Here is a 15,821-nt window from a genome sequence, read left to right as displayed (position 1 = left end):
TGTTCGTAGGTAAACACAGTTTTGCTGGAAACAAGATAGTTGATAATGTCCAAGTTCGAGGTGGAAGCCAGCAATGATAGCATTCCCACTTTTAGCCGTCAGGTCATTTGGATCCATGGTTAGACGATCACAGTTTATCCAAATTAGAGTCCATGTGCCATCCTTGATGAGATCGTCCTGATATGGTATGGTGCTTCTCATGTTTTATTGCTTTAAACTCCCAAATATGACAACAATACTGCTTTCACTGCAACAGTACTCCAAACATGGCGCATGAGTGACATTTCACACAGCAACTGACTCTGGTGTCTTTTCAAGAAAATTGTGTGGCATCAGCTCCACTTTCATGCTATGGAATCAGAATGAGTCCACTCCAAAAGATCTGGTATCAAACAACCTTATTCAGTGTCATTCTTACAGTTTCTGTACTTACAGCCTCAGAAAAAGCCCATTGTGTTTCACTTCTAATTCATGAGTGACGTTTGTGTACCAGGACTGATCATCCGATCATCAGAACCTGACCTCACTAATGGTCGCCTGGTCTTAAAGGGTAGGTGTCCACAACCCTTTAGACGGGTAGAGCAAGCCACTAGTCTTTCTTTTCTTTTTTTTTTCGTCTGAAAGTGGGTTTACCTTTGTTTTATGTAAGCATGTGTACCAGCGTCATGTTAAAGATGATGCTGCTTGTTTTATTTGAAAAATGACCACCCACCTACATAGTTACCGATGAAGAGCTGAAATCAGATGCATAGGACCAGTCTCCCAGAGTGAATACAGTGTCCAGCATTTCCTATGTTTCATGTTAAAAATGTTGCATTTACTATGGCACACATCTCACCTTAAATACATGCCACCATTAAAAACACATGAAAACATAGAAAATTGCTAAGCTGATAAGTGGGACGCATCAATAGACAGAATTTTTGGGTTGTATTTGGCTATTAAAACACTTTGAAAGCTATGTAGTATTATTTTATTATGCTAATTATTGTTTTTATTATTATTATTATTATTATTATTATTATTATTAATAAACTTCACTACTTCATACACTACATCTTTCCTATCCTGTTTCAGCAGACAGGGGAAATAAGTAATGCTGCCCAGAAGAAATCGGTTAGCAATCCTTCCGAATCTTTTATTTCACCTCAGCAAAAAAAATGTAAAGCATAAATATTCCGCAAACCAAACCACTATTTACAACTGATTTGCTTTTCCTATGGAAAAGCTTTGGGGGGAAAAAAGAAACAAAAAAAAAAAACAAAAAAAAAAGAGTAGTTATGTTACCTCTCTCAGGATCCTAGTAATTTTTTTTTAAACTAGCGGGCATTTCAAACAATTCTCATATCAGTGTACCAAAATGAATGGTTTATTCTTTTTTCTTTTTTTTTTTTGGTGAGTGGAAAAGAACACCAAGTTGGTCTCCACCATTCCCACCGGCAGCAAAGTAGAAATACAAAAACTCCAGGAATATTCCAGAAAGCAACCATATGCATGAGCCATGGGCACAAAGCGATGTGCCTTGTACAATGAAATACTGCATAACAGTAACGTAAATCTACTTCAACATACATGGACATACCGCTGCCGCTACTATTAGTCTTGGTCAGCTACCGTTTTACCCCACTTCAGATCTTTCAAACATAACTTTGCTTTAAATTTGTGGGTTGAAAACAACCCCAAAGTGACAATCTAGAATCACCAATCTAGAAGCAACACATCCTAAAGTTCAAGAGATTCCTCAATTAATAGGGAAGCAGGAAAATAAAGGGGTGGGGGGGATTAGTTTATACGTAGAGTTTCTGACTGTTTCTACCCTCAATAAATGGTAACCACAACTCTGGATGTTTCGGAAATCATACAGAGACCATGTTCCCATCTTCCACTTATAACACTTCAACTCTTTACTGCGCAGAGGAGGAGACAGCTCGATGGATGTGTGCATGTGTAATTTCTTTTATACATCAAAAACAAAAGCAGAAACATGCCATACATGGCAAGTTCAAGAGTATTTGCAGGAGTAGGCAGACAGTGTCATCAAAAACAATCAGGCTGAGATGCTAACTTGAGTTCATTTCAGTCTTGTTTTGGAGGCATGAGAGAGAGAGAGAGAGAGAGGCGGGTTCAGAAGAGGTCGAAGTAGGGAACGGAGCAGAGGCTTGACCAAGAAAATCAGTCAATGTCCATTTCCGGCAGCTTGGACTCTGTGCTCGACTCTGGTGCAGGCTGGTCCTTCGCGGGACTATTGGGCTGGGCTTCTGTGCCCTCCTGTCCATTAACAGGGCCGTTCTGTTCGGTCGCCTTCTCTTCCTTGGGTGGTTCCACTTTGGGCTTGGGTTTGGAGACGGTGGGGTTGCATGCGGAGTACAGTTCCTGAACAGGACATTGAAATAAAAGACAAACTTGAAGACCGGCTGTGTAAATTAACCGTACGAATTAGAAACACACCAGTATGAAAATTCAGATACTGATGTCCGATATTTATCCATGTACCAGGCTACCAATGATTATATGAATGCCAGTCCAGAGACGTTTAGGGTCATTGCATTCTGATTCTAACAAACTAGGACTACATCTATCTGGATCAGCACTACAGAGAAATTTGACCTTTATTTCTGCAATATTGGACAAATCTGAACATCTGGTCCCCCCCCCCCAATATTTGAGGACATTTAAATGATCTAAATGATTTAAATGAATCCCAAAAATTTCAGTTTTGTTTGATAATTAACAAATTATATATATATATATATATATACATACATACACACACACACACACACACACACACACACACACACACACACACATATATATACATATCTATGTCTACTAAGGAAAGATCTATGCCCAAATTCAATCAATCAATCAGAACTGACTGCTTTCTCAACAAAACCCGCAGTTGGTAAGTGTTGAGAGCTTAAGATAGTCTAAGAAAAAAAGGTAAGCTGTAATTTCACAGTAACAATAAAATAAACCAAATAAATCAAGTCTTACCTTTGTTTTGGCTTGAATTTCATGAGAGCTGACCACAGGTGCCACAGTAAGACTTTGTTTGCTCTGCTGGTTCATTTTGTTGTTCATCCAGTCCATTGTGTCGTTTACCTGCTTTTCCACTTTCATGACCTCCAACTCGTCCAAATGGTCGTACAGCTCATCCTTTTTTTGAAAAGGATGAAAGTACAAATTACTGGTAAAAATGTTCTGCCTTCATGTCTTAAGGTGTTTTCACATAGTTCTTTTTAAATGAACCAAACTTCATTCTGTTAGTGCCTTTTTCGCTTGCTCTGGTTTGAATCAGTTAAGTTGTTTGTTAACTTGGAGCATTTTCCTCTTGATTTGGCTTGTTTTCACACAGAAAAATTAAAGCTCATCAAAATGCATCACAAAACACAATGTGAGAATGTTCTCTCCACTTATTAAGACAGTAAATACAGAAAGAAGGTCCTGTGTTCCGGACTAGTGCAGATTTCTGTGCAGTTTAACATGGAGCAACGGCAGACAAGACCTGTGTTCATAGCTGTAGTAATTATCTGGACAGTAGACCAAGTTAAACTGCGCCCACTGAGCCCAACAGCTTAAACTAGCGAAGTACATTCAATACTTTGGTCGAATCACATTCTCACCACAAAACAAACCGCTCCAGATTCCGTGTGGGACCAAACCGAAACCACCTTTTCACCGTTTTCACACCAACCCAAAAAAACTGCACTAAAGGCAAAAACTAACCAGAGTCCGATTTAAAAAGACTAAAACGTGCAGGTGTTTAATTTCAGAAAATATTTACCTTTGCCTTGTACGCCTCTATAATCTTCATATACTGCTGGATCTGCTTTCCAAGCTCCTCAAAAGCTCTTGGTCTCTCTTCAGCTTCCATTGCTCTTTCCTGAATGGGCTGTCCCAGTTTCTGCAAACAGAGGCAATTTTTCACTCGTTTCTTTCCTGCTTCTAAACAATGTTCTCAGCATTAACATAATGAACACATTCATATTCATACCTTCAGCTCTGACAACTTATCAATGTACACTTGTTTCTGTTGGTCCTCTCCTTCCTCATAGAGCCAGTTTTCTGTGTCCTCAAGTTTTAGGGAGAAAGTATCTCGGTCCTGAGCAAATAGAACATAGATTTAAAGTGAAGGATTACCTGTTGTGACTGAGCAACACAACCGTGAACCTCGGTTTTCTAGATTCCAATCTCCAGATCACAGAGTGATAAGGTCATAAGGACTTACCTCCTCACTGACAAACTTCTCCAGCACTCCATGTAGTTTATCCCTCATCTCGTACACATACTCTTCCACACCGTTCTTGGCATCATTCCTCTCCTTCTCCAGTTTGTCCTGCATGATCATCTTCCCCTGAGAATACAAGAAAAACAACATTAGAAGGCAGAGGCCAACAACAGATTCCAAACCGAAACTTTCTAAACCATAAAATGAGAGCACTGCTATGAAAAATTAAGACCTGGTTAGAAAGTGTGAGGGTAGATGACCGTCAATGACATACGTTGACCGCTTTAGGTAAACTAAAACCAGAAAAATATAAGGCTGTGTGATGCAGGACACGTTCCACTAAAACTAATGCTGCTGGCTCCACTAACTCATATTGACCGTTTTGCTGTGATGGAAAACGAGGCCTGTATTTGTCTTGGGGCACAATGCTTAGTGGCCAGTGTAATATGTCTGCTTCATTACCTCATTCTCCACAAAAAGATTGAGCATGTCATTAGAAAGCTGCCAGTGCAGGCTGTTCTCTATGGGCAGGTCCACAGTCTTGGTCTTCACTTTGGGTTTCTTGGCTTGCGGAGGCTGGTCAGTCTTCTTCTCCTGTTTGTTCTCCTCAGCTGAAGTCTGAAAAAGATTCACATCATTTCAATCATCCAGCGTACAGTGTTTTCAGTAGTAGAACAATACACACTAGTTTAAACTACAGAACGCATGGAAAAGGCCACATAGACCAGAGTTATATCCAAGTAGTGGGTGTCCGGCTTGAGTAACAAGATTATTTGCGATTTAGTCACTGCTGGAAGAATTTCATATCACGAACATGAACTATACAAAAGTCACACTGTATGGCTCACGCCAGATGTGCAAGTTCAAGCTTAAAAGGTCATACCACAAATGTGATATTGGGGACAAACAGAAATGGCTCATTGAAAGTTGGGTCAAGACCACAAACCTAACTTTTAAAACTAGAGCAACTGTGATTTTTTTATTTATTTATTTTTATGAATTTTAAGCATTATATTGAGTTTGAAATACTGAGACCTTATATAAGACCTCATATAGAAAACAAGCCCTTAGCTTGACCTACTGGATATAAAATGTAAAAAAAAAAGTAAACACTTTTTAGATACTTGCGTTAATTAAACTGTAACTGTATAACCTATGATTGAAAACACTGGCTGTGACCAAAATGGATCCCTGCTCCGGTATAAGTAATACGTAACATGGGGAGAAACTACTTGATTTACTATGTTGCGCTAAAACAAGTGAATTCGGACACTTCCTCATCATTAACACGCGCCAGCACAGGTCACAAACACACATGAGTCTCTGAGCCATGTTTAAAGCTGAATTCTGAATGAATGATGGTGAAATCATTGCTCTGTTCATGGAATAATGATTGATTATTTTATGTTGCTTAGGTAATACACACTTCCCATCAACAAACTACATGGGAAAATATCAGGAATTCATGGCGTTCAATGGCTTAGAACTATGACTTGCTTATATGAGCAAATGTTGCCAGCTTGGTTTCGTTCCACTGTCTGTTGCTTAGTAAAGCCACACTCATGCTTAGCTGATGTAGTGACCTACGATATTTACTATAAATCACAGGTGCATTGTGATCACATCTGAATTCCACGATTTACGATTCAGACAATTATAGAGAAAAATTGGTGACTGCCATTAGTGCCCCAAAACATTGGGCGTTAGTGTGTTATCCTAAATACTGGAGTAATGCCACTTTACCATTCACATTAAAGGTAGTTTGACATTAAATTTAGCATTTTTTTTTTTTAGATTTGCATCTTGCAGCAATCCTGTTCCTTCCATTTATTCCCATTATCTCTGTAAAAAGCTGCGACAGGTGTAAATGGAGATGGCCACTGTTCATTTAGTCTCTGCAATGCGTTTTAAATTGCTTTTAGTCACCTCCATGTCCTCTGTGTCAGATTTCTTGTCTGCATTCTCTTTCGGCCCGTCGCCCTGGACCTTCTGCTCCTCTTGGTCCACCTGCATTTTGCTCTTCAAAACGCAAACACAAATGTGTACAATAAAGCCATGTGAACCAGGACAAGCAGCAAACTAATCAAAGCACCCAGCACAGGTGCCACAAGGGCACAGACATGGTTCTCGGCCACACTTTATTTGCTCAACTGTGTCCAGACACGCCTTCCCTGTTCCACAGAAAAGTAAAGTAGGGCGTAACGCTGACAGCGACGAGAGGTTAGGGAAGTTGGGATAAAGCACTACTTCATGTCGTTCAGTACAGCACAGTCCTGTCCTACGAGAATTAGAGGGCGTTACCTCTTCATCTTTGGCGGTCGTGTCCGTCTCCATGGGTTCCTCTCCCTCAGCAGACTTCAGGACCTCCACCAGGGAGGCGCTGGACACACTGAAGACGCCGTGGACGTTGACGCGCACCTTCACCTTCACTTTTGCGCTTTCGCCCGATGCCTGTGGCACCACCTTTTGGATCACAAACTGACCTGAAGACAGTGGAAGAGAGAGTGCATAAGTAGGGGGTCGAGACCGAGCAGCCCTGTTTTCTCTTTTCTCAGAGCAATCAGCAAAGAGTTTCAGCAGCACAGTTAGGTTCATGCTTAATGGATGCAAATGTATTTCCCATCAGCTCATAAAGCTACAGTTTCTCAGTGGAAAAGTACATTTCACATCAGCAGAATGTAAATGCTGTGTAAAAACATGCACTAAGAATGGAAATATTTTAGAAGGCTTCCACAAATACTGACAGTTCCAGGTTGCCCTAGATGTTGTCAGGCTCAGAGAAGGAGCCAAACGTTTTTAGGACCAAGTACCTATGGTAGGATCGGGATATGGCAGCTCCTTTGGATTGTTGTAGTAGGCTTCCAAGGAGAAGGGCTCCTTGCGGTAGAAGGTCAACACTTTAGAGAAGGGTGCAGGATGATTCTTTGGGAATACCTCACAGTCACTGCAGGGAGAGCGAGCAGAAAGAGGCAGTAAGAATGAAGTCGAAAGAACAAACAGTGCTTTATTGCCTCCAGGATCACGATTAGTCTGCTACCAGTAAATTTGAATGCAAACCTCAAGCCTTCCTCAGCTGCCGAATTCCATTTAAGCGAGACGGGGTATGGAACCACGTCTGTGATGGAAAATTCCCGCACTTTGAAGGCAGGTGACAGGATTGCACACTGAGGAAAAGAAGAACATCAGAACCAGTTTACTTCATCACCAAGAAACACAAGGTTGCTACTAAGGGACAGCCAGAGAAGAACGAGCCTCACATTCATCAGTTGAAGACATGTTTAACACATGGCAGACAGGAGAGAGAGGCTGTTAAGCCTAGAGGACATGCTTTTACACTAATCTAGTTCAATAAAGACAACACCATCATTCCTTCTGATATTTCAGTGCTGTCACACAAACACCAGGCACCTCCTTTTTTTAAAGTTGAGTTTTCACTTTTTGGCTTAACTTGAATCTGGCAGTTCTTTTTATTGTGTCAAAATGCCATGAAGAATTTACCAATAGAAAAGCTCCAGAATGACGCATCAATGCTATTACACAGACTTTCACTGAAAGGCTTGTTCCCTTCTCCTGGAAAGTTGCCGTTTGAATATACAAGGTTATGTTATGGTACGTTATGAAAATGCTTTCCATGACAGTGGTTGTTTTGGCAGGTGATTTTGATTTTGTTTTAGTCTTTAGAGTAAAATGTATATTAGATTTTAGTAATCTGTGTATTGTTTTTTTTTTTTTTTCTAGTTTTAGCTGAAGAAAACTAAACATGTCTAGTTTAAGTCAACTCAATTTCTAATATATTCAGTCTAATTTTAGTAATGCATTCCTATGGTTCTCTTGTTTTATATTTATAACATTCCTATACAATAGCTTTAAATTGTTACATATAAAAATCTTGCATTTATTTTACTCTAAAACATCAACAATTTCACTGATATGACATTTGTCTAATTAAACAGATGCAGTGCTATGTCTATACAATATGGTTTCACTGTGATGTACACAGGGTGTACTTAGCAAATCCCTCTCATATGCAGCCCCTTAGTTTTGTTAGGTTAATAATTCAGCAGTACTTGAAGTGCTAGAGGCTGTAGGAATTGCTGTCTCACCAAATAGCTAAGCTAATGATGAAGCATTACACACAGGCCTGCCGCTATCGACATTAAATGAACGCTAAAAACAAAACATGTAACATATGAATCTTTGGAATGCTTTGATATTGGATATTTAGCAGATAGGTGCATTTCTCCCCTCCTAGGTTTCAAGACTTTCTAAACCAACAGGCTGCTCGTCTCTGTGGAAGTCTTTAAACAGTGTCCACACTTTAAAGACAGTCCCTTATTGAAAAGATCATGACCTCTAACCACATATAACGATTGTAATGTGTTCTCTTTTCCACCACAAAGATAATTTCAGATTTTAGGAGTTTGTCAGCTAGTGGAGGGGCGAAACGCAAATATCCAGTCAATAGAATACAGTGTGGTACGGCTGGTTTGTGCTGGAGGTATATTTAGTCAGTGGACAGATAGATGAACTCATCAACAAATAAAAACTAATTATTGTTAATCCGAAGTGTAAGACAGTCATAGCTCTCATTTATTTCTAGTTCTCATCCTGTTTTCGTTCTTTGCATTATTTTTTAGCCATCACCTTGTTAACTTAACTAAATGAACACTGCTTAATAAACACAACAAGCACCCAGCTGAAGAAAAAATGACTTTGTAAGCATTCTTCATTCACAGACCTGCAGCGCACAGCCCCTGGCCACTGCTTCATCCGCATTCAGCGTCGTGCTCAGCTCCTTTCCAAAGAATTTGCTGACTCGCTCTTTGATGGCGGGGATCCTAGAGGCGCCCCCAATGATCTCCACTGCATAGATGTCCTCCTTCTTTAGCTCTGGGCAAAGGAGAGGTTATTGGAGGAGGCATTACAAGGTAGTCAGTTCAGGTTCCCTGCGACAAACGCACAAAACAGGTGGACGAAGGATGAGCACAGAGTTTCTACTCACTGGCTTGTTCCATGACGCTGCGTAGGGGACTCTCCACTTTGGCCAGCAGCCCTGCACACATCTCCTCGAACTGGCCTCTGGAACAAAAATGTCATCAGACTATTTTTAGACACAGAATTCAGACCAAAGTAGATGCTTACATCATGATGCACATGCAGGGCTGAACACAAACATATCCCCTGGCCATAGTCAGGGCCCGATTTAGCCTGCATAACTGGCTAAATCCAGCGTTGATGAGGGGTTGCCAGGAGACTGACCTGTTGAGTTTACCAGTGACGTCGATGTCGTTCATGAAGCATTCAATATTGAGCGGCAGGTCCGAGGAGTTGGCGCTCATGAGCTTTTTCAGCTTCTCACACTCCTGGTAGAGGCGCACCAGGGCGCGGGGCTTGGAGCGCACATCCAGCTTGTACTTCTTGGCAAACTCATCACAGAAGTGCTGAACCAGCATCTCGTCAAAGTCTTTGCCGCCTAGCTCAGGGTCAAATGCAGAGGCCAGAACCTGGAGGAATTGAGAGACGAGCCCAAAATCAGACAAATAGAAGAAACAAAATGGACATACCCTGACTAACATACCCTGTTGGGCTCTTCTCTTTCTATATTGTCTAACTGAAGCAACTGATAACCCCCTTACCTTCAGTTTCCCTTTATTAAAGGCACAGGCAGAGACTTGGTAACCAGCATGGCCCACATCCACAAAGACAACCGTCCTGGGCTTCTCTTCAGCAGCTGGCAGGTCCTGCTTGTAGATGCCATAAGCAAGAGTAACTGGAAAGAAAGTGGTTAAACACTGTCAATATCAACTCTAGATCACCATTATTTGTGAATCAGTCAGAAATAATGCCCAAAAATAATGTTGCTTTAGAGTAAGTTACCTGCAGTGGTCTCGTTCATGAGTCGTAGGCAGTTGAGGCCAGCAATCTGTGCAGCGTCCATGACTGATCTTCTCTCAGCATCGGAGAAGAAGCTTGGAACCTGAAGAAAAAAAAAAAAAATGACATGAGGGTTTAGGGGGTTATTTAGAGCATAGTGACACAAAGCAGAGCACAGCAATTGGTGCAAATACAAATCTTGACACAACACAGTGACTAAACAACGTTCAACACATTCACCAAAGTATGCTTATTTAATCAGTCAGAGCACTTACAGAAATGACGCAGTCTGCCACTGGTTTCTTGAGCGCAGCCTCGGCCGTCTCCTTCAGTTTAGTGAGCAGCATGCCGGTGACTTGCTCAATACTGAACACTTTCTCCTCCTCCATGTACATGACCTGATGGATTAGACACAGGCAACGTGAAAAACCTTTCAAACCTTTACGTGGGTAAGAAAGAGAGCAGCTCCTCAGTTCCTCAATCATCCAGACAGCGTGTAACTGACTCCACTTGGTTCATTTACCTTGATGCCGGTGGTCCCCGTGGGCATCTGAGCGAGGTCATAGACCAGGCTGGACTTCGCTGACTGAACATACGGGTCGGTGAACGCCCTGCCATGGAATCGCTTAAAGCCTTGGACGGTGTTCTTGCAATTTGTGACCACCTTGTTACAAGACAGAAAATCATTAATACATGTAAAAGGCATTCATTAAGGAGGAAACTGTGTCTGTAGTTCAACAACAAATGACCGTGACAAAACGCATAATTACCTGGCTTTTGGCAGCTGCACCTATTGCCCGATTTCGAGGCCCAAAAGATACAAAAGCCCTGGGGGGGAAAAATAAAATAAATCAAGATTTATAAATGAAGTAGGATTAGGCTATTGTCCTCAGAGAAGCCAGAGAAGCATGGAGTAATGCACAAATACAACAAATCTACAGACTGCAAATTCTTTGGTGAATCACTGCTCCATTATTGAGAAAGAAAACCATCTTGTCAGCAAACCTTACAAGTGAAGAGCTCTAAAGAGCCAAGTAAAGAGCAGTCTATGAAGATCTTGCGGTTTAGATAATGAGTAACAGTCTTTTCAGCAGGGCATTCATATCAGCCCACCTCCAAACAGGCTAATCTGCAGTTAGAAAACTGCCAGCAAGTGATTAAAACACAACCCATCTTAAATTCAGAGCACAGAGCAGCAACACCAAGGTGTGGTCTCAGGGTGTCAAACAAATAGGAGTGTCAAATGCATGCATTGCTTTTTAATACTCCAATATGGTTCTGTACATAATTCGACTGTACAGTTTAAATGTATCTGCTGGATGCACCGACAACTGCACTGACACCTGACATTACTGAGAGGAATCATACTGCAGCAAGATCTGAAATGTTGCCAATTACAGAGTAGCATCACAGCAGGATTTTAGGTCTGTAATATTGTCAACAACTGAACCACTGAACCAGATTACAAAGGGGGGGTTCGCCAAGTAACGATCTGGGGGGGTGGGGGGGTCTGTAATATTGTCAAAGTGTAAATATCATAAAGCATATCACGGGGTGGGGGGTGTAATACTGTTACATACCTAAGCGTATCGCGGGGTGGGGGGCAATGATATCGTCAAATACCGATTAGCTCGTATCGCGGGGAATCCTAAAGTTCACCCCTCCAGTATCATAGCAACCGAGTCCACAGAAAGCAAGCCTGCTTCCCCCAAAGGGGTACTAGCTAGCTAATGCTCAGATGGCAGATGCCTTAACTGTACAAGCCCGTCAAATGAGAGCTTAGTGTAAAAATGAACTCATTTAAGGCTCGTTTAGGGGTTTAACTGGACAGACAGAAAACCGTCACCACGACAGAAACGTTCAAACAGGTCGACGATTAAGTTATTAGCTGTGCAGTTCACACCCGTAAAAGCAACAAGCGAGGAATATGGCTAACTTAGCTAGCTACGACCTAAAAATATTTTTCACCAGCTTTCAGAGCAGGGTTTAGGTAGCTAGCTAGTTAAGCTGTGGTTTTCAGACCGGGCTCAAAACCGCTAGAATTTTCTCGCCGGTGACAGACCACGGTGTCGTCACTCAGCTCAGCTCAGCTCAGCCCACATTAGCTTAGCGCTGTAGCCCCCGGCATTAGCTCCGCACACAGACGCTACCACGGGTGCCAGAACAATGCTGACTGGCCGTAAAAGCAGAATATCGAGATGAGTGGTTTCACAGTTAAACTAGTCTTACTAGCGAGCTTTAAAAGGCGGAGAGGCGATGTGTAGCGCTAGCAATCACGAGGGCTAACCCAACCATGCGGGCAAGGCACACCGCGCTGTTCACCGCTGCCTTTCAGATTCGCTTAGCTCTCTCTTCACTGAAACAGGACGAGAGGTACTAGCCATCTGAAACGGGCAAACATACAATGGCATCTTAAAAACATCGACAGTTCTAACTGAACTACGACTGCTGAACGCAGATGATCAGCATAGGCAGGTTAACGGCCACTCTCTAGGCCGCAGTCTTGCAAAATACCCAGGTTAGCCTGCTGTTCGCTCAAACCCGGCGTGGTAAACATAGATAGATACAACAAGGGAAACAACCAGACAGCACAAGAGGGTACACGTTAAAAAAAAACACACACACACATGAAATTGTACTTACGGCGTACATCTGTCGCTGTACTCATTTGCCACGGTCTCTATTCCGCCGGCTCTGGCCACGGCAACATAACAGTTCTGAAACCCCACATCAAATCCCACCACTGACATTTTCAATGTAAAATGTGCACACCGAGTTGCGATCCAGCTACTGAGTAGTAATTCTAAGCGTGTTTTTAAAACGACGGACTAGAAGAAGCGTGAGGTCAGTCCCTAAAAGCGTATAAAAGTGAGAGAATCAGCTCCGCACCGCTCCATTGAACGCAGTAGAGTCGAGCGACCGGCCGCTGGAACACGCAGCTTCGCCGAGCTCACGCCGGATTTCATACACTTATCGCGAGAGTTCGGTGCTTCTAGATGGCTCTGGAGCTTTCCTCGCGCTCAGTGACGAAAGCAGCCTTCACGACGTCAGAACTCAACTCCAGACATTTCGAGAAGAAAGCTGAAAGATGATGTACTGATGTTTTTTTTCATTAAAAACTAAAGTTTTCTCATTAAAAACTATTTTTTTTCTAATTATTTATTTAGTTTATTTTTCTAACCGTCTGACCTTTGTTTTAATGAATACAAAGATGCCACTGGGTATAACAGGATTATGCACAGGGTTATGCACAATTTTCTCTAATTGAAACATCATTACAGCAAGTTTGGTTAAGCCTATGTTTTTCTTGCCAGTTTACTTGTTCATAATTAATATCGCTGCTGTCCAATGAAAAACGTATCTGCAAGTTTGTCCATTTTTAGTTTTTTTTCCATGGTTTAAACCCTGTAGCTGCTTCTGTACACGGTGTGAATAATTCTGGATGGAATAAACTCTTATATAACATCGACTTTCATTCAAAGTTCAGAACATTTTTACCTTCTCCTGTTAAAGTCACCATTTTGGAGATACATGTTTTTGCATTTTAAAAGATTTGTATTTTTCTGTCCGTCTGACTTTTGTTTTTCTAATGGATATAAATGTGCCACTGGGTGTGACAGTGTTGCACTTCTTAAGTTACAAATCTTTTTTCTGTTACATAGATAGACAGTGTTACTGTGTGTGTGTGTGTGTGTGTGTGTTGTATAGATACAGTGCCCTCCATAATTATTGGCACCCCTGGTTAAGATGTGTTCTTTAGCTTCTAATAAATTAGGGAAAAAAAATCCCTGACTAAGAAATAATTATTCTTCATAAAATCACCTGTTCCACAATTATTGGCACCCCTAACATATCTTAGGAAATAAATGTAATTAAAGTATTTGTCAATTCTACAGTAGTTTACGAATTTGATCAGAGTATGTAGGAACATTTAATTAGTAATTCACAACTTCCTGTTTCCCTGGGGTATAAATATGACGTGACACAGAGGCCATTTCTCTTCAACATGGGAAAGACAAAAGAACATACCATTCAAGTAAGGCAGATGTGTGTTGACCTCCACAAGTCAGGCAATGGCTACAAGAAAATAGCCACTCACCTCCACCTGTCCATATCCACTGTCAGAGGAATTAAGAAGTTTAAAAGAACTGGAACGTTGGTAAACAAGCCTGGACGAGGACGCAGGTCTATTTTGCCACCACACACAGTGAGGAGGATGATAAGAGAAATAAAAAGGTCTCCAAAGCTCACTGTTACAGAATTGCAACAAATGGTAGCTTCTTAGGGTCACAAAGTCTCCAAAACAACCATCAGGCGCTATCTGCATGCCAACAAGCTGTTTGGGAGGCATGCACGGAAAAAGCCTTTTCTCACTCACAATCATAAACGCAAATGTTTGGAGTTTGCTAAGCAGTACTGGAACTTCAACTGGGATCGTGTGCTTTGGTCAGATGAAACTGAGATAGAGCTTTTTGGCAACAAATGCTCTAAGTGGGTCTGGCGTAACACAAGAGCTGAGTATGCAGAAAAGCACCTCATGCCCACTGTGAAATATGGGGGAGGATCAGTGATGCTGTGGGCCTGTTTCTCTTCCAAAGGCCCTGGGAACCTTGTTAGGGTGCATGGGCATCATGAATGCTTTGAAATACCAGGACATTTTAAAACAAAATCTGGTGGCTTCTGCCCAAAAGCTGAAGATGGGTCGTCACTGGGTCTTTCAGCAAGATAATGACCCAAAACAAATGGCCAAATCTACACAGAAATGGTTCACCACACACAGAATCAAGCTCCTCCTATGGCCATCTCAGTCCCCAGACCTCAACCCCATTGAAAACCTGTGGGGTGAGCTGAAGAGGAGAGGGCAGAGAAGAGGACCCAGGTCGCTGGATGATTTAGAGAGATTGTGCAAAGGGGAATGGTCAAAGATCCCTCTATCTGTATTCTCCCATCTTGTGAAACATTATAAGAGAAGATTAGGTGCTGTTTTGTTGGCAAAAGGGGGTTGTACAAAGTATTAACATCAGGGGTGCCAATAATTGTGGCACACATGATTTGATGTTAAACAATTATTTCTTAATGTGGGATTTTTTTAAAGTTAAAGGTTGGATTTAAAGGTTGGATTTTACTATTTTTTTCCATCGTGGTCCTATATTATTTAGAAAAAAACTCAATTTATTAGAAGCTAAAGAACACATCTTAACCAGGGGTGCCAATAATTATGGAGGGCACTGTACATTGGTAATGTTATACACACTGTGGAGTGTGGAGTGCGGAGCCTGCCTTGAATTATTTTGGTGCAAGGTAGGAATACTCCCTGAAAAGGGCACAAATCCATCACAGGGTACCAGACACAATCATTCTTTCACACCTAGGGCCAGTTCACCTACTGCCAGTTTCTAGTACTATTACAATTTCTACGACTCCCAGTTCACCATCTACTTATGATGTATTCTTGGTGAGGTGGAAAGAAACTGGAGTACCTGGAAGAAACCCACATGGACACCAAACTCCTCACAGTCAGTGACCAGAGTACAGTTGGAAACCACAACCCCAGGCCCCTAGAGCCCAAGGAATGAGACCAAGAGATAGCTTGCAGCAACCCAATGTACTTTTCAGTCAGTGAGAGAATTTGGACATGATGCTGTTCATGTGTCAATCCAGTGGAGAGTCTTTATGTAATGCTGGTTCACTCTGGGAATGTAACTCAACACCCATC

At 41.8% G+C, this 15,821-nt stretch overlaps 1 protein-coding gene across 1 annotated transcript; it reads right to left on the bottom strand.

The window, feature by feature from the left end:
- Positions 1 to 1,353: 1,353 nt before the first annotated feature.
- On the bottom strand, positions 1,354 to 13,056 carry hspa4a (heat shock protein 4a). The gene is made up of 19 exons (XM_072661558.1): positions 12,749 to 13,056; positions 10,876 to 10,933; positions 10,629 to 10,769; positions 10,381 to 10,503; positions 10,109 to 10,208; positions 9,868 to 10,001; positions 9,491 to 9,735; positions 9,234 to 9,310; positions 8,970 to 9,121; positions 7,289 to 7,395; positions 7,042 to 7,175; positions 6,533 to 6,714; positions 6,158 to 6,250; positions 4,694 to 4,849; positions 4,232 to 4,357; positions 3,998 to 4,105; positions 3,788 to 3,907; positions 2,998 to 3,159; positions 1,354 to 2,373 (listed from the first exon to the last, which is right to left on the bottom strand). Exons 1-19 carry the CDS (start codon positions 12,853 to 12,855, stop codon positions 2,173 to 2,175), a joined length of 2,526 nt encoding a protein of 841 aa, XP_072517659.1. The 5' UTR covers positions 12,856 to 13,056; the 3' UTR covers positions 1,354 to 2,172.
- Positions 13,057 to 15,821: the final 2,765 nt, after the last annotated feature.

The sequence above is a fragment of the Salminus brasiliensis genome, chromosome 18 (genome assembly GCF_030463535.1).
Source record: "Salminus brasiliensis chromosome 18, fSalBra1.hap2, whole genome shotgun sequence".
NCBI lineage: Eukaryota > Metazoa > Chordata > Actinopteri > Characiformes > Bryconidae > Salminus > Salminus brasiliensis.
This window is presented reverse-complemented; position numbering and strand designations above follow the sequence as displayed.